Source organism: Myotis nattereri (genome assembly GCF_964212035.1).
Source record: "Myotis nattereri genome assembly, chromosome: 1".
Taxonomy (NCBI): domain Eukaryota; kingdom Metazoa; phylum Chordata; class Mammalia; order Chiroptera; family Vespertilionidae; genus Myotis; species Myotis nattereri.
Genome location: NC_138075.1, coordinates 159,997,684 through 160,016,902, shown reverse-complemented (window position 1 = coordinate 160,016,902; position 19,219 = coordinate 159,997,684). Strand labels below are relative to the sequence as shown.

At 38.9% G+C, this 19,219-nt stretch overlaps 1 protein-coding gene across 1 annotated transcript in view; it reads left to right on the top strand.

The window, feature by feature from the left end:
* The window catches only part of USP6NL (USP6 N-terminal like), a gene marked incomplete at its 5' end in the record, with an annotated part of 174,997 nt that overhangs the window by 14,568 nt on the left and 141,210 nt on the right, over window positions 1-19,219 (top strand). The window contains one exon of the mRNA XM_081085391.1: window positions 3,106-3,192. Within this exon, the coding sequence (XP_080941517.1) occupies window positions 3,189-3,192 (4 nt within the window). The remainder of the gene's footprint in view (window positions 1-3,105; window positions 3,193-19,219) is intronic.

Genomic DNA, 19,219 nt, shown 5'->3' with positions numbered 1-19,219 from the left:
ATTGTCCAATAGAATTTTCTGTAACTGGAAATACTATATATCTGTGCTAATACAGCAGTTATAGACGTATTTGGAATGTGGCTAGTTTGAGAAAGAAAAGGAACTTAAAATTTTACCTAACTAATTAGTTTAAAATTAAATAGCTACATGTGCCTAGTGGCTACAGTATTGGACAGTGCAGCTTGGTTATGAGAGATTGTCAAATGTCTCTAAGGGCAGTTGCTGGCATCATTGCCTATACTCTCTGTGCTTCTATTTATTTATTTTTGTCTTTGAGCTTCTTGTGAGCTTTGCTGTGCATTTAAAAGGTTAATTCTTATATTTTATCAAGCATTTTTAGGTGCCATCTAATAAGAGGGTGTACAAACCATTTGGGCACAAAAGTCTTGGAAACTGATATTTCTGATAGCTTTAGTTTTAGTTGGAGATGTTCTTATCTTGAATGATAAAAATTGAATGATAAAAATTGAAAAATTCATAGTAGAGTGCTAGAAGTTTCTCAAGTAGAAACTGATTATGAAGTTAAAAATTATGAGAAAGAATTATTTTGCCTTCCTTCTTCTACAAAGAATTTAAGTATGTTAAAAGATGAAAATATTAATAAAAACATAGAGATGCCCAACCAACAACTGAGCTACACCAGCCAGTGCTGAAACAACTCTTGATACCTTAGGAACTTCAATCCAGAAGTTATTATTTATTTGGCAGCTTATGATTATTGACGAAGGGGCATACTGCTTAGTACAAAGTGCTTTGATGTTGCCATTTCGGTATTTTAAGTTTAAGATTAAAAAATCTGATCCAAACATGAATAAAAAGAAAAGTCTCTGGGCAAGGAGATTAGACTGTACAAGTGTAAGTAAACAAACTCCTGGGTCATCTGTGAACATTTCATTTACTTTGTGTATTTTTAACATGGGATTGCCTTCCCGTGTCATCATTCAGCATGTTCAACCTCATAGTTCCTGGGAGGGCAAACAAATCTAATAGACTCAGCGAAACACCATTCATAAAGAATATTGATAGTGAGAAACTTCCATCATGTATTCTAAAACTAACATGTAGATAAGCTTCGGATTTTCCATATAACTTCTCATTTCCTTTGTGGTAATTGGATTATCTGGAAATGAAATCATTTAATAGTATCTACAGTATAGATAAAGAAGAAAGCATGTGGGATGAGGGTCAGGTCATTATGTGATAGCACTATGATTGTATGCCACTGTTAATTACAGTAGTGGAGCCATACTGTTCATACAGAATGGTCAGTTTGTAAATTTATACTTTCCATGTATATTACACACATGAATAAAGTGTATATATGGGGCATGCGTTATTTCTTCAAAGAATGTTATCCTAACTTTATCTATTATCTGTTTTAGAAGCAGAGGTCCTTAGTATTATTCCATTTTCTTAATTGATTTAGCAAATAAAGTAACCATCATTTCTTGTGATTGAAGGAAGCTACATATCAGGTAGCACAAGTATACTGGTACATTTTGTATCTAATTTGATCTTATCTGTGGAATTTCATATATTAGATTTGGGGAGGTATTTATGCATCCATTGGTATATTTAAATAAAGCATTAATATTAATTTATGCCTCATTTAAAAATACATTAATCAAGAAAGGAAATTTGTGAAAATTTTTTATTTATTTATTGATTTCAGAGAGGAAAGGAGAGGGAGAGAGAAATAGAAACATTAATTATGAGAATCATTGATTGGCTGCCTCCCTCATGCCCCCTACTGGGGATCGACCCAAAACCCAGGCATGTGCCGTGAACTATGACCTCCTGGTTCACAGGTCAATGCTCAACCACTGAGCAACACTGGCTGGGCAGAAAGGAAATTTATAATGTAAATTTTAGCAAAAGGTTAAATATATTTATACTAATTCAAGGTGATGCTTTATGTTATACCCAAGTGAAAAGAATAAAATACAAAATTTTGTATGTAATGTTTATAAATTATATTTAAGAAATAGTTACAAAAAATGCCTTGAAAAGAAATATACCCCAAATATACCCTAAATATAGCAGTGTGGTGTTGTGATATAATTTTTTCTACTTTGGTATTGTTTTCAACTTTTTTAAATCAGTGAAACCATATTACTTTTATAGTGAGGAAAATGCTCATTTTTAGAGAAAATCTATAGCAATAACTTTGATAAGCTTTATTTAGTCGTGTATATAAATAATTTGTATGCAATCATAGTAAATTTAGCAGGTGTGATGTGCTGTATTTACTCTAGCTGGAGTGCTTGTTTAATATTAAGACAAAGATCACCTTACTGAGTTTCTGTATGGTAATTACTTTATACATTTTATTTACATTTGAGGTAACTTCTTATAGAAAAAGAAAAATAGAATGGGATCATGATGTTCTAAAGATAGATTGGCATTTTTTTATGTTTAGATTAGAGGCCCGGTGCATGAAATTGGTGCACTCGGCGGGGGGGCAGGGGGGGTGGGTCCCTCAGCCCAGCCTGTGCCCTCTCACAGTCCAGGAGCCCCACAATCAATCACCCCCACAGAGGGAGGCCCTGCCCACCTGCCACAGCACCACCACCAGGTAGCCAGGGCCTCCCTCTTTGGGGTGATTGATCATGGAGCTCCGCCATCAATCGCCCCAAAGAGGTAGGCCCTAACCACTTGGCCGGGGATCCGATGGATTGCCCCCGCAGAGGGAGGCCCTGCCCACTCGCCACAGCCTGCTGGTTGGTGGCCTGGGCCTCCCTCTTTTGGGCGATCGCGGAGCCCCCAAATTGATCGATCGCCCTGCTGGCTGGTGGCTTGGTCCTCCCTCTACAGGGCAATCATGGGGTCATGGCCGGGCCCTCAACCAGTCACGTTGCACTTGCCTTGGCTGGTCTGGCACCAGTGGGTGTCATAGTGTGGTCATTGGAAGGTCGTCCCGACTGTCGTTCTGCTGTTTGGTCTTTTGGTCGATTTGCATATTATGCTTTTATTATTATAGATGACACCAAGAGGTTCTTTTGGACATAGAAAATTTTAAACTAAATTATTTTCAGCTCCATTTAGAAAACTTAATTTTAAATACTTTCACAAAATATGACTTATTTCTCTTCGTTTTTTGACTAGGACATGTATTCCTCCGAGAAATCTTGGACAGCAGATTTTGGCTTAATATCTGATTGGGGCAACATACAGAGACATTTCCAGTCATGAGTAAGTGTCCTTCTTTATTTCATTTCAATGGTCTCAGGAGCATGTGCAATGCTGTATATAAAAAGAGAAAAAAATTATTACTGGACAAATTGGAATTATGTCACTTCATCCAAGAGATTGGATAATCTGTTTTAGCCCAGTACTGTGCACTTGTCTCTATTTAAACAAGGAATTGCTTTTTGATGTTTGATTTATTCTAAGAAGTTAGATGTGGTAAGAAAATCTGTGTTATTAGCTTCTTGGCTGATTTATGGTTCTATTATCTATAATTTTTTTATTGACTAGCTATTGGAAAATGACTCATTAGAAATATGAAGCAGGGAAAATTGCAGTTGACCTTAATCAGCAGGTGTTTTATTGTGTGAAATTTGATTATTGAGTAACATGGGTTGATATTACGTTCAAGCACAAAATTAAACAAAAAAGAATAATAAAGTTCTCTTTATCAACATCTTTGATGGAACAAGGTACCAAGTCTATTCTATAGACTTAAACCACATTTGATGTAGATTTTATCTTCTCAGTTGTATATGTAATGTTTTTTGTCATTTCTAGCCACTTCTGCTTGTGAATAGGAGAACTGGATTTTACTATTTTGTGTTAACTGTTTACTTTTAGAGAGTGAGGACAGAGTTCAGATTTTACCCTATCATAACCCTGATAACTTTGATATATGACAGCTTTTTCGATTATGAAAATTTTGGGAAGGAGTGAGCATTTCTTTATTATTATAATATTAGGGAGTTTAAAGTTCTTCACATATTATTCATATTATGCAGGATGGGACAAAATGAAGTTTACAGTTGTTCACATGGAATCTAATACAACTAGAGGCCCGGTGCACAAAAATTTGTGCACTCGGGGAGGGGGGGGGCACTCAGCCCAGCCTGTGCCCTCTCGCAGTCTGGGACCCCTCAGGGGATGACCACCTGCTGGCTTAGGCCCGCTCTCCGGGGGATTGGACCTAAGATGGCAATCAGACATCCCTCTGGCAGCCCGGCAGCCCTCGGGGATGTCCACTTGCCAGTGGGGAGCAGGCCTAAACTGCAGTCGGACATCCTTAGCGCTGCTGAGGAGGCAGGAGAGGCTCCCACCACCACCGCTGTACTGGCAGCCATCAGCCTGGCTTGTGGTTGAGCAGAGCTCCTCCCATGTGAGAGCGCCCTGACCACCAGAGGGCAGCTCCTGCATTGAGCGTCTGCCCCCTGGTGGTCAGTGTGTGTCATAGTGACCAGTCATTCCCAGTCCTTCTGCTGTTAGGGTTAGTTTGCATATTACCCTGTTACTATATAAGATAGAGGCCTGGTGCACGGGTGGGGGCCAGCTGGTTTGCCCTGAAGGGTGTCCCGGATCAGGGAGGGGGTCCCACTTGGGTGTCTGGCCAGCCTGGATGAGGGCTGTTTGCAGCTGGTCACACACTCTTCTGGGTGGGGGTCCCCATTGGGGTGCCTGGCCAGTCTGGGTGAGGGGCTGAGGGCTGTTTTCAGGCTGGCGGGTGACTGAAGCTCCCAACCGCTCCTTTTTTCTTTTCTTTTTCTGGGCCAGCTTTAGCTCTGAGGCTTGGCTCCAGCTCTTAGGCTTCTGCTGCTGAAAGCAGGTATCTGGTTTGTTTGGGTTCTATAATCAAAACACTGTTTCAACTCCAGCTCTGAGATCTGGGCTGGCTGAAAGCAGGTTTCTGGGGTTTGTTTAGCTTCTATATTTGTAACAATGTTTCAAGCTGCAAGCTCAGAGGCCGGCAGCGGCAGGCGGGGAACGTTGGAGTCCTCCGTCACTGGAGCAAGCAAGCCTCCTGTTCGCTTCAAGCTCCCTGGCTGCCAGCCGCCATCTTGGCTGGCAGTTAATTTGCATATAGCCCTGATTAGCCAATAGGAAGGGTAGCAGAGTTACGGCTAATTACCATGTCTCTCTTTTATTAGATAGGATTATCTAAAAATAGACAAACATGGTAATTAACCGTACCTCCGATACGTTTCCCATTGGCTAATCAGGACGATATGCAAATTAACTGCCAACCAAGATGGCGGCCAGCAGCCAGGCAGCTAAAGCCAACAGGAGGCTTGCTTGCTCCAGTGACGGAGGAAGCCAAGGTTCCCCGCCTGCCGCCACCCAGCTCTGAGCTGCACTCTATGCAACTATGTTGCAATTATAGAAGCTAAACAATCCCCAGAAATCTGCTTTCAGCCAGCCAGGCCTCAGAGCTGGAGTTGCAACAGTGTTTCAATTACAGAAGCTAAACAAAGCCCAGACCTGCTTTCAGCAGCGGAGGCCTCAGAGCTGGAGCCGAGCCTCAGAGCTAAAGCTGGCTCTCAGCTCCAGTGACAGTCATGGAAGATAAATAAATCCCAGAATAAAAAAAGAAAAAGAAAAAAAGGAGAGGTTGGGAGCTTCAGTCACCTGCCAGCCTGAAAACGGCCCTCAGCCCCTCACCCAGACTGGCCAGGCACCCCAGTGGGGACCCCCACCCTGAAGGGTGTGTGACCAGCTGCAAACAGCCATCATCCCCTCATCCAGGCTGGCCAGTGGGGACCCCCACCCTGATCCAGGACATCCTTCAGGGCAAACCAGCCATCCCACACCCATGCACCAGGCCTCTATCCTATATAGTAAAAGGGTAATATGCCTCCCAGCACCGGGATCAGCGGAGCCGCGAGGTCTCCCGGCACCGGGATCAGCGTGACAGTGGCGGCGCCCCAACCCCCTGATCGGCCCTGCTCTGTGGGTGATAGAGGGCGGCACCCCAACCCCCCCCCCTCCTCCCCGGGCCCTGCTCTGTGTGTGACGGGATAGAGCCATAACCTCCCCATCGGCCCTGCCCTGAGTGTGACAGGGTGTGGCGCCCCAACCCCCTGATCCTCCCTGCTCTGTGTGTGACAGGGGGAGGTGCCCCAACTCCCCTATCGGCCCTACTCTGTGAGTGACAGGGGGGAGCTCCTCAACCTCCTGATCAGCCCTGCTGTGCATGACATGGGGGAGCTCCCAAACCCCCTGATTGACCCTGCTCTGTGCGTGACAGGGTATGGAGCCCCACCTCCCCGATGGGCCCTGCTCTGTGAGTGACAGGGGGCAGCGCCCCAACCCCCTGATTGGCCCTGCTCTGTGCATAACAGGGTGGCGCCGCAACCTGCCCATCGACCCTGCCTTGCGTGTGACGGGGCGGTGCCCCAACCCCTCAATCGGCCCTACCCTGAGCGTGACTGAGGGTGGCATCGCAACCTCCCAATCCGCCCTGCTCTGTGCATGACAGGGGGCGGCGCCCCAACTCCCCAATCGGCCCAGCTCTGAGCCCGACCAGGGGCTGCACCTAGGGATTGGGCCTGCCCTCTGCCACCTGGGAGCAGGCCTAAGCCAGCAGGTCGTTATCTCCCGAGGGGTCCCAGACTGGGAGAGGGCACAGGCTGGGCTGAGGGACCCCCCCTTCCCCCCGAGTGCACAAATTTTTGTGCGCCGGGCCTCTAGTTAAATAATAATATAAGAATAAACTCTGTGTTTTGCATACTCACAACTGTAAACCTAGTTTTGCCCCACCCTGTATTTACCTTAATATTGACCAGAGTACCTTTTCTTATCAACAGTTTAAATAATTAGGCAATCTATAATAATAAAAGCATAATATGCTAATTAGACCAGATGTCCTTCTGGACGTCCTTCCTTCTGGACAAAGCTGCAGTGGGCGGGGGCCACAGCAGAGGCGGCCATGGTGGTGGCGGCAGGGGGCCAAGGCCCTTGCACGAATTTTGTGCATTGGGCCTCTAGTTGATAAATGAAAATGAAGCTGTTGTTATTGTGGTATCTTTGAGTGCTTTCTACTAAGAATAATATTGCAAGAAGTAGTCTTTGATTTTTTAGACTTTCTAGTGTGCACATTTTCACAGTGGTGCACTTTGGATACACAAGGATAGTTGCCAGATGAGTTCAAATACAGATTAAGAAAGAAGCTGCTTTTGTTATTTCAGCTCCATTCATCTGAAGTTTTGTGAGAATGTTTATCTGATGCAGTGATTTTCAAGTGGTATGCTGCAAGAGTTTTTAAAACATGCAATGCCTGACTAGTCAGGGGCACTGATATCTTTTCCCTTAGATTGTCAAATAAAAAAATGATAGCAGCCAACACAATAGCCATTCGGTATAAATGAATAAAAATTATACCTACTTTTTTTTTTTTTGTTCGGATCGGCAAAAAATATAATATTGGTGTGCTGCAGAATTTTAGTAATTAGGTTATGTGTGCCATGAGATGAAAACGTTGAAAATCGCTGATCTAATATAAAGTGCCAACTCTAATAAATGTGGTGATATTAGTTTGTGAAACTTAGAAATGTCAAGCCTTTTAACTTAAAAAATACTTACATTTTTGAAATTTAACTAAATTTTGTTTTACTCTGTAATCTTAATGTTCTGTTAGTATCACTGTTACATATGGTTACTTCTTTGAGCTCAGGTACCAGTTATCTTTCCTTTCTGAGTCTCAGTGTCTAACAATGTCTTGTACACAGCTGCCCCTAAGAATGCAGAGCCCTGTTATTATATGTAAGTTACAATGGCTATATTGCATTTGCAAGATTTTTTGGTATGTTTGTTAATCCTCACCTGAGGATATTTTTCCATTGATTTTAGATAGAGTGGAAAGGAGGGAGGGGGATAGGGAGAGAGAAATATGGATGTGAGAGAGACATCAATTGGTTGCCTGGGGATTGAACCTGTAACCCAGATATGTGCCCTTGATTGGGAATTGAATTGAGCCTGAGAACCTTTGGTGCATGAGACTGAGGCCATAACAAATGTCCCACACTGTCCAGGGCTGTAAGATTTTTTTATCAGTTCTTTTTTAGATCCACTAGTTGTTTTCTCACCTCTCCTTGTTTTTTTATTTTTTATTTTTAATTTTCTGGTTCTTTTTTATTCCTTCATCTCATTGTGAGCCTTTTACATGTTTATTTTAAAGTCTTTTTTAGATCACTGGATTATTTTTAAATTTTTTGTCCAGTGAATTTATTTTGTGGTTTTTATGTTGATATCATTGGTGTTTTCTTTATGGTCTATAAGTTTTCAGGCACATTTTGATGAGGATTCTTTTTCTTTCTCTTATTTTCTCTCTCTGTCTATCTCTTTTTGTGATTGGTCTAGCAGACGTATAGTTGCCTCTTGTCTGGCTTCGGTGTTCCCAGATCAGAATCTGGTCTTGTGTTAGTGGATCAGAGCTTGGCCCCATAGTGACGTTGGGGATATGACAGACTCAGTCACTGAGTCAGCTGGCATTAGGTCAGCAGCGTCCTAAGCTGTAGCCTCAGTGCAGTTAGCAGAAGTCTTTTTCAGTCTGGTTTCATAATCAAGATGTGCCACCCTGTCCTTGGTTTTAATCTAAGAGCTTGGCTACTACCCTGCTTTATATGGAACCCTTGTATTTACGATTACCCTAGAATCAACTTCCTGCTGATTTTCCTGCTTTGGGGCCCAGAGCCCAGGAGGCCTCCTGGCTTCAGCTTGGCTCACACTTTGTGTTCCTGTTAGATTTTTGATCCATAGAGATGTTTAACATGTTTTGGGATGTAGGTATGTTGATGATTTGTTTTTATATTTTATCTGGAATTTCTCTGTTTGTTGCCAAGACAGGGGAGCCACAAAGAATGAACAATGCCACTGGTGTTAAAATAAGCCCCAAAGCCCTGGCCAGTGTTGCTCAGTGGTGAAAGTGTCAAACTGCGACCTGAAGGCTCTTGGATTCGATTCCTAGTCAAGGGCATGTGTCTGGGTTTTGGGTTCGCTCCCACCCCCTGGTCTGGATGTTCGCTGGAGGCAACCAGTTGATGTGTCTCCCTCACATCGATGTTTCTCTCTCTGTCCCTCTTCTCCCTCCCTCCTTTACACTCTCTCTGAAAAACCAATGGAATAAATATATTCTCTGGTGATGATTAACAAATCAACAAATAAAGCCCAATGTCCTTATTTCACATTTAAGATTGAAAGAAAAAAATCAGTTTCTGCTTAGTTCCCTAGTTCCTAGAGTTCCTCTCTATCATCCTTGTACCACTCAGCTGGTTAGGTGAGTCCCATTGCCCTTCCTCTCCATAGCACTCTGCTTGCCTCATTCTGGTACCTATCATACTGTATTAAAATCACCTGCTCATTCATTCTTATCTAGTCTATAGATTCTTGAGGGCACAATTTTATTCCTAGTGCTAAACACTATTCCTGGTACTTAATGGTGTTCAATAAATAGTGCATAGATTTGGGTATTTCTAAGTAATGTCCTTAGTATGTGGTAGTTATTCCACATATTTTAAGGTGAAATTTGAGCTATTGCCCTGAAGAGACAGAGACAGACAGAGATAGACAGAAGGAGACAGAGAGTGAGAGAGAAAGAAAGGGGGGCGGGGAAGAGAGAGAGAGAGGGAGAGAGACAGAGACAGGATGAAGCATTCCAAGTAGTTGGAGCCGTGTGAGAGTTATATGAAAGTTTGACTACTGGTAGTTGTTACCAAGTAGTTGAACATTCTGGAGATTAGAGATAGGAAAGGCCAGGCCATGTACATTCCAGGAAGTTTGAAATTTATCTTGTAGGGCTTAAGGAACTATTTAAGGATTTCAGTGAGGAAAGCACTTTAAGGTTTCATTCTGGAAAAATTATTCTGACAAGTAGATATTTTTGTTAGATGTAAACTAAAAAGATCAGTTATAAGCAGTTTTTGCCTTTTCTAGCTTTGTTCTTAGTTTTCAGCTCTTTGCAGTCTCCCTTTGAAATAGACTTTAAGTTCTCTTTCTTGTTCTTGCCAATTTGATGATTTTGCCTAGTGATGTAAGTCATCCTTGAGTGGACCATTCAAGGTGAGGGCATGTTGTGGTGGTTACGTTATGCTGCAGTTACCAGGGAGTGGGAACTGAATTTATCAGCGTTCCTGTTTTTGAAAAAGAAATATTGGAGAAGCTAATTTACATTCCCACCAACAGTTTATGAGGGTTTCCTTTTTCGCCATATCCTCTCCAATCTTGTTATTTCTTGTCTCGTTGATAATAGCCATTCAAACCGGTGTGGTGATATTTCATTGTGGTTTTGTTTTCATTTACCTGAAATTATTGATATTGAACACCTTATGCGCCTTTTGGCCATCTGTATATCTTCTTTGAAAAAATGTCTATTTAGATCCTCTATCCATTTTTTAATTGAAAAAATTTTTGTTTGCTATTGGTTGTATGAGTTCCTTAGATATTTTGAATATTGGATTTGTGATTTGCAAATGTTTTCTCCCATTTGTTGATGGTTTCCTTTACTATACAGAGCCTTTTAGTTTGATGTAGTATCACTTATTTATATTTACTTTTGTTGCCTTTGTCTTTGGAGTCAGTTCTAAAAAATCAATGCCAGGATCAATGTCAAGGAGCTTATTACCATGTATGTTTTCTTTTGGAGTCTTATGGTTTCACATCTTACATACAAATCTGTAATACATTTTAATTTTTGTGTATGGTATAAGATAATGGTCTAGTGTCATTATTGTGCATGCGGCTGACCAGTTTTCTCATTACCATTTATTGAAGAGACTGTCTTTCCCCCATTGTATATTCTAGGCTCCTTTTTTATAAATTATTTGAGTATATATGTATGAATTTATTTATGGCCTTTCTATTCCATTCCATTGACCTATGATAGATAAATGGATAAATAAGATGTCGTATATACATACAAAATAGAATACTGTTCAGCCATAAAAATAAAATCTTGCCATTTGCTTCAACATGAATAGACCTTAAGGTATTATGGTAAGTGAACTATGTCAGACAGAGAAAGACAGATCCTGTATGATTTAACTTTATTTAAAATTAAAAACAAATAAACAAACAAAACAAAACTTATAGATTGGTTGTTTTCAGAGAAGAAGGCGGTTTGTATGGGTGAAATGGATGAAGGGGATCAATTATATGGTGATAGGTAGTAACTGGACTTATTGTGATAATCACTTTGTAGTATATACAAAGACCAAATTATTATGTTTTTAAATAATTATGTAACTAATATAATGTTATATAACAATTTCCCCTCAATTAAAAATTTATAGGTTATATGTTGAAATGATAATACTTTGGATAGATTGAGTAAAATATATTAAAAGTAAAAAAGAAAAGAGGTTCTAAAAAATATTAGAGAAGCAATATTTAAAAGCTAGAAAGAGCCCTGGCCGGGTAGCTCAGTTGGTTGGAGCGTTGTCTGTAAACCAGAAGGTTGCGGATTTGATTGCTGGTCAGGGCACATACCTAGGTTGGGGGTTTGATCCTTGGTTGGGGCACATATAGAAAGCAACTGAACTATGTTTCTCCCACACATGGATCTTTCTCTCTTTCTCCCCCCCCCCCCCCCCCCGTCTATCTAAAAATCAATTAAAAAAAACATATCTTAGGTTGAGGTTTAAAAAAACAACAGGAAGATACGTCATTAATGTCTAGATAGAATTTCCAAATCTAAATTTGGGTGATATTGATGGGTAACTAAAATTTCCAGTATTTCTTTATAGAGTAGAAGAAAGGTTGGATATTTGTATATCTGGGGGGATTTATCTCTGCAGGATTTCCTAACCCTTCCCATGTCATGAACTGCTTAGACAGAGAAAGCATGTGGGATAAACTGATAGAGCTGTTTGAAGCTTGGAGTCCACTGGCGTTGACACCTCAGGCAAAGCTGCCCTTTGTGCCCAACTACCTTGACAGCAGAGGGGATCACTTTCTCCACACACCCTGAAACACTGGTTGGGATGTCTCAACTATAAGGTCTAGAGAATTTGTTAAATGCTTTAGGATGTTTTTCAGCTTTTAGTCTAGATCTTTATAAATTCTGAAGCTGAATTTTTATGAAAAATGTATCATATGATGCTATGATGTGGTCATTTCATTGTGAATTGTTAACTTTATTACAGTCTACAAAAAGCCTTTTGATTTTCATTCTTTAAGTTCTTGTTTTTCTGTATTTGCATATTTTGCAATGCTTAGCATTAATCAGAAATATTCAAAATTCTGTTTTACTAGGTGGTGCTAAAGATGAAATGATGTATTTAAAGCATGCCTGTAATTCGAAGTGGACCTCTTAGATCTTTAATGGAGATAACAACAAGAGTAGTTGATATAATGCCAGATCATATGTAGGTGATCATTTTGATGGAATATGTTTTAAAAAAGCCCCCCAAAGGCCCCCAAAACCAAAAGTGATTATTTAGGTTACTACTTAATTTTCTTTTCCCAAGTTTTAAGTTAAAAGAAAGTAAAGCCTATTTTCTCTATTTTAAAATTTTAATCTTCAAGCAAGTTTTGTTCTGTAACTAATTACATGACATGTTTCCTAAGAGAGTCTTTCTGGATGTTAATTCTCTTACTGGGCACTTCAGGAGGGAATCTATTATGTTGGATTGTTTGATCCTGCCCTTTGGTCTAATGGAGTGAGTGTTTTGAGGTCACTTCTGGGTATGAAATGTTTCTCATTGAGCTGAGGAAAAAGTAATGGCAGTGGATAATTTGTAATGTAGTGGTATTTGTAGCTTCCCATTAGAGGAGGAGTAAATATCTTCATCTACTGTAGTAGTAGACTAAGAGTTCATACTGAAGAGAAGAACAATTTGTTTTAATATTTACTATAACACTCAATGTTGTAAATAATTGAGTAGATTGCTAAGTCCTTTAATGGTGGTTGAAGGATTCTTCTGCGTCTTCCTAAATAGGAAAATCTCCCAGCAAGTTATAAAAACATTTCCCCTAGGTATGGGCTAAAACTTCTGCCTAGGACAATAGCTTATTTAGATATATATTCTGTTTTATTGAATAGCTTTGTACCTCAGAAGTTGGCAGAAATTAAAGAAAATTTAAGTTGAATTAATTGTGTTTTAAATACTGGTGTATCTGCATTTAACAGAATCTTTAAAGAATCCCCCCTGTGAATTATAAAAAATATAAATTTGTTAGGACCCATATATGTTTGATAAATTTAGATTTTGGAATATAAAGTTTTACATGTCAGTCATTCTTAAAATGAATATACAATCAGTGATTCTTAATGGGGGAGGTGAATTTGGAAATGTATGCAGACTTTTTGGTTGTCATAGTTATTGGGGGAGCCCATTGCCTTTTTGTGGGCAGGGGCCAGGTAGAGTGCATAACAGTCTCTGTTGAGAAACACTGTGTATAGCCTATCAGAATCATGGCAGCAATAAAATGTGGGTAAGGTGATAAAGAATGTCAGCAAAAACTGCTTCTCAGAAAATTTACTAGATCAATTTTCATTGTATTTTTTTAAAAATATATTTTATTGATTTTTTACAGAGAGGAAGGGAGAGAGATAGAGAGTCAGAAACATCGATGAGAGAGAAACATCGACCAGCCGCCTCCTTAACATCCCCCACCGGGGATGTGCCCGCAACCCAGGTACATGCCCTTGACCGGAATCGAACCTGGGATCTTTCAGTCCGCAGGCCGACGCTCTATCCACTGAGCCAAACCGGTTTCGGCGAATTTTCATTGTATTAATATTGATCATTTAAAATGGAATATACTTTATTTTTAGCTAATTTATCTTCTTTTTGACCACTTACTGCAGAAAAGTGAATAATTCTTAGTTTGATACTATGGGGAATTAAATGTGAATTTAATGAAGCATTTCTTTTTTAAAAAAATATATATTTTATTGATTTTAGAGAGGAAGGGAGAGGGAGAGAGAAATATCAATGATGAGAATCATTGATTGGCTGCCTCCTGCAAGCCCCCTACTGGGGATCGATCCCACAACCCAGGCATGTGTCCTTGTCTGGAATTGAACCTGGGACCCTTCAGTCCGCAGACTGACGCTCTATCCATTGAGCCAAACCAACTAGGGCGAAGCATTTCTTATAGAGTATATTCAGTTATAATATTTTAAGTTCTTGTTAGGAGATGATTTGCATTATTTTACATATTTTGTTTCATATTTTTCAAAATGACAAGAAAAGCTGTAAAAATAGTATCCAAAATTATTTCCCAAATGCGTTTTATCCTGATTTACCAATTGTTTGTATTTTGTCCATTTATAACTCTGCTGTTTGGTCGATTTACACATTAGCCTTTTATTATATAGCAGTGGTTCTCAACCTATGGGTCCCGACCCCTTTGCTGGTCGAACGACCCTTTCACAGGGGTCGCCCAAGACTATCGGAACACACATATATAATTACATATTGTTTTTGTGATTAATCACTATGCTTTAATTATGTTCAATTTGTAACAATGAAATTGGGGGTCACCACAACATGAGGAACTGTATTAAAGGTTCGCGGCATTAGGAAGGTTGAGAACCACTGTTATATAGGATGTAAAATGTCAGGATACTTACCATCCATAGTTATGACTCTTAAAAGTTTAATAATTGCAAGGTGTATTGAAAGCTAGAAAATTGATTTGGAATATTATGCAAAGTGTAAGTGATTGAAATATTGTTTTATAGAAAAGTCTAAGACACATGATGCTATACATTAGTTTCTTAAAATGTTTTAAGAGTGATATTTGAGTCTGATTTTAAATTGTTTAAAGAAAGAGATTATATGATTTTGAATAAATAATTTTTTTAATCCTCACCTGATGATATGTTTCTATTGATTTTAGAGAGAGAGGAAGGGATGGAGGAGGAAAAGAGGAAGGGAAAGAGAGAGAAACCATTAATGTGAGAAGCATTGAACAGTTGTCTCCTGCCTGCGCCCCAGCAGGGGACCTCACCCGCAATTTAGTTGTGTGCCCTGACCAAGAATCCAACCTGCAATCTTTTTGGTGCCTGGGACAATGCTCCGACCAAGTGAGCCACCCAGCAGGGGCTGATTTTATTGTTGTACTAACAGATACTTTTTGAGTACCTCCATGTATACTTCTGCTGTGTTGGTCTTTGGGGATGTAGACAAAAACAAGACAGTTATGGTTCTTGGCCTCATATAGAACATACAACTATTGGGAAACTGATGCTGCACAAGTAGCACAGTATTATTAAAGCAAAAAGGGAAATACAGTGTTTGCAGGAGCAAGGGAGCTGATCTGCAGAGAGGGCAGGAAGGACCACCATTAGGAAATCATTTCAGTTGCTGCCTGGCTAAGTAAAGAAGAAAAGGGAGAGGGTTCTAAGCAGGGGAATAACATGTGTGAAGACCTGGAGTTAAGAGGTTGAAATTAAGATGAAGAAATTAAGGAAAATTCAGCATTGGTTGAGAAATAGGTGGTTGGAGGAGATTAAGTTTATAACTTTGGTTTAGTTAAACACTCTACTGTTTTCCTCCATTTTATACATAATTTTATCTAACTCATCTAAACTAATCTAGTCTCTTCATCTTTCCCAACCTCCTTCTGTTGTTGTTTTAAAAGTATAACCATAATTTTAAAATAAGCACACTTTGAAATGGGGGGGTGTGGGGGAGAGTCATTGTAACCCCCACTGTATTAAAGCAACTGTTTGCTTTTTTGCGTATGACCCTCTGGTATTGCTCAAATAGTATATATTTTATATAATTGAATTCATAGTGTATATGCAATTTTATATTTGGATTTATAACATTGAATTGTGCTTAGACAATTATATTTCTGTAATTGTTTTTCATAATTAGAATACATAATTACTATATTACTTAAAGGCAGTGATGCATCATTTCCCTATATTTTGGTTATTTAGGATGTTTCAATTTTTTTAAATTATTAAAATATATTTTTATTGATTTCAGAGAGGAAGAGAGAGGGAGAGAGAGATAGAAACCTAAGTATGTGCCTTGACCAGGAATCAAACGTTGACCTCCTGGTTCATAGCTCAAAGCTCAACCACTGAGCAATTCTGGTTGGGCTAGGGTGGTTCAATTAAAAAAAATATTCACAGAATGACTATCACTGGTGAATTTTCCCTTTTTATTATTTATTAATGGATTTGAGAAAGAGAGAGAGAGAGACATTGATTTGTTGTTCCACTTATTTATGCATTCATTGGCGATTCTTGTATGTGACCTGACCAGGGATCGAACCCACAACCTTGGCAGAACCCTTTTACCAACTGAGTTCCCTGACCAGGGCTGTCCTTTAAAAAAGTAATAACAAAAACACAAACAAAACCAAACCAGAAATAATTCCTTAGGATAGGTTTATAGTATGGAAATGTTTTGCCTATGTCTTCCTATCTTTTTTTTTCTTTTTTTTTTCTTCCTATCTTTCTTAAAAGAGGTTGGAGAGGGTATGAGCACGGGTCCTATAAGCAATCCCACTCAGATACTGAGGGACAATTGAGTTAACTTTTGGGGGAATCAAAGATTATTTGCAGATTTTCAACTGCCTGAGGATTGACTCCCCTAACCTCCCACGTTAAGGTCAACTGTACTATGTATGGCCTTTAATTCACACTAACTTTTCACTTAAGGGTATATTCTTCTGTCATCCTATACTTATTTGGAGGAGTCATCTCAATTGTAATTTATTAATTAATTTTGTGTGTGTTTCATGCCAGTTTCTCATCGTAGCATGGAAGGAGGTTGATCACCCTTGTTATAACCTTCAACTGGCATTGTACCTATTAGGTACCTACTAATAAGCATTGTACATATTAAGTGCTTAATACATTTTGAATGGATGAACCTAATTTCATTGCCTTATCATATTCATGTAATCAATACACTAAGAATTTCTAGATATTGTGAAGATACATTGGGATAATATATTTTTATTTCCCATGTTCGTGAAACATATTTTGCACATATTTATAACAGTTTCCACTGAGCTGCAGAGTTGAGAGGTTTCTTGCTTGTTTTTTTCTAAGCAAAATGAATTGCCTTTTGGTAAAGTATTTTTTAAAACTGGTTTTGAAAGAACTGCTAATTTAATTACATCAATACAGGTACTTTTGTTCATAAACACTAACATCTAATATGCTTTGAGATTATGTGAAAGAAGGATAATGTCATCCGTAAACACATACTCTGTGCTTCTTTCCACATCCTACAATTTCAGGACATTTAACCTTCATATCTTCTTTGTTTGGTTTTAGTTTTTTTCTATGAAAAAAATTCTATGAGTGTAGTTGATTACCTTTTGACAGTGTTAACTTTTAAATACCCACTATGAATTATTAGGAATCAGTGTACAAACACCTGAACATCTAGCTTTTAGGTAGAAAGAATGTATAACATTTTTTTAGTAACAAACATATATATTTAATATTGATGAGTTTGTAGCGATTGATTTTTTAAATTCCACAAAAAAATGATTATATCCCACCCTTAAAATTTAAGTAGACCGATAAAGAAATTAAGTATATTAACTTGTTTTAAGCCCAAGAGAAGACCAGTCAGAAGTGAGTTTATAGTTTAATATTTAGTAATCTTTTTTATTTTCAGGCCAGCTGACATCTGGAATATTTACAGATTATTTTTGTCACAAAAAGTGTGGCCTCTCACATTTTTTCCTTCTCATTTATCTACATGTCTTGAAAAATGATGACAGCACTTTTATCCTAAAACATATTTCCAGGAAGTCAAAACAAATTTTCTGAAAAGTGGTTAGAAAAAAATCTAAATTGATGCCAAGAATGAGAAGATGTTGGGATGTTATTCATATGATCAACAAGTTTTTGTAGATGCGGAGCACATTGCAAGTACCCTTGTCTGTGTTGATTGTATAAAAAAGATGTTGATGAAATATTTTAAAATGTGAAAAATGCATACACTTCCAAAAGAGTACAGTGGGGCCTTGACTTACAAGTTTAATTCGTTCCGTGACAGAGCTCGTAACTCAAATTACTCATATGTCAAATCAAAAAGTGAACGAGTGAGACAGGTGATGCTGGGCTGATGTGGCGTTCACTGTGACGTTCGCTGCGCCAACTAGCAGTGGGGTATCTGAAGCTGGCTCGTAACCCGAATTTTAGCTCACAACTCAAAGCAAAAAATCGGCCGAGAGAGAGAGAGACAGCTCGTATCTCGAAAAACTCGTCGGGACACTCGTAAGTCAAGGCCCCACTGTATGCATAATAATACTCCATTTTTAAAAAAATCAGCAAAAAAGTACATGAATAAATCTAAAAGGTTGTTAGAGCCTAAGAGAAATTTTTATTTTCTTTTGAATAAGGGACAATTGAGTTAACTTTTGGGGGAACCAAAAGTTGACATATTTTTGGATACTTATTTGTATAGTAAACATGCATTATTTTGTAATAAGGAAAACTATTAAAGATATATATTGACAAAAAAAAGAAAATATACTTTTGAAATTAGTTTGTATTTCTTTAAGATTCTAGGAAGTTAAGAGTTGGATTGAATTATCTAACATTTTTTGTTATGAATGGTAGTATGATTTTGCTTTAAAATAATACTGATTGTCTTGGCCTTTACACTTAGGGCTAAGCAGGATGCTCCAGTGAACTTGTTCATGGTTTTATTAAATGAATGAGAGAAAGAATACAAATGAGACTAAATTCAATCTGGTTCTTTCCTTCTTCCTCTTTTTTTCTCCCCTTCCTCCCCCTCCTTTCCCCCATCTCCCTCCCTCCCTCCCTCCCTCCCTCCCTCCCTCCCTCCCTCCCTCCCTCCCTCTTTCCCTCTCTCCTTCCCTCCCTCCTTCCTTCCCTCCTTCTTTGTTTTTTGGAGCATGAGTACTGGTGGGAAAAGATTTTCTTTCTTTACCTAGTTGATTTTCTTCCTTTACCTAGCTGTTTGTTCATTTAAGTCCTGTTATTGACCCCTTTTCATCTGAAAGAAGTTCTTTAATTTGGAGAAAGGAGAATGGCATAAGTTGCAATGCCCAGATAGGTGGACAATAGGGAATGCTTGTATTCCTGGCCTGTTGCATTTCTCTCTTTGTTGTCTCATTTTTATTCTCTTATAGGCATTCTCCCTTGTGTTCTACATTGGGAATGCTGAGTTTGGAAGTGATAGGGACGAAAAGTCAGCAGTTTTGGGGTTAGCCAAAAGTTAGTGGTTTTTGGGTGGCCATGTATAATAAAAATACAAATGTAGGAAATAAGATTGAGTTAAGAATTCTCTGTTTAAAAAAGAATTAGATCCCA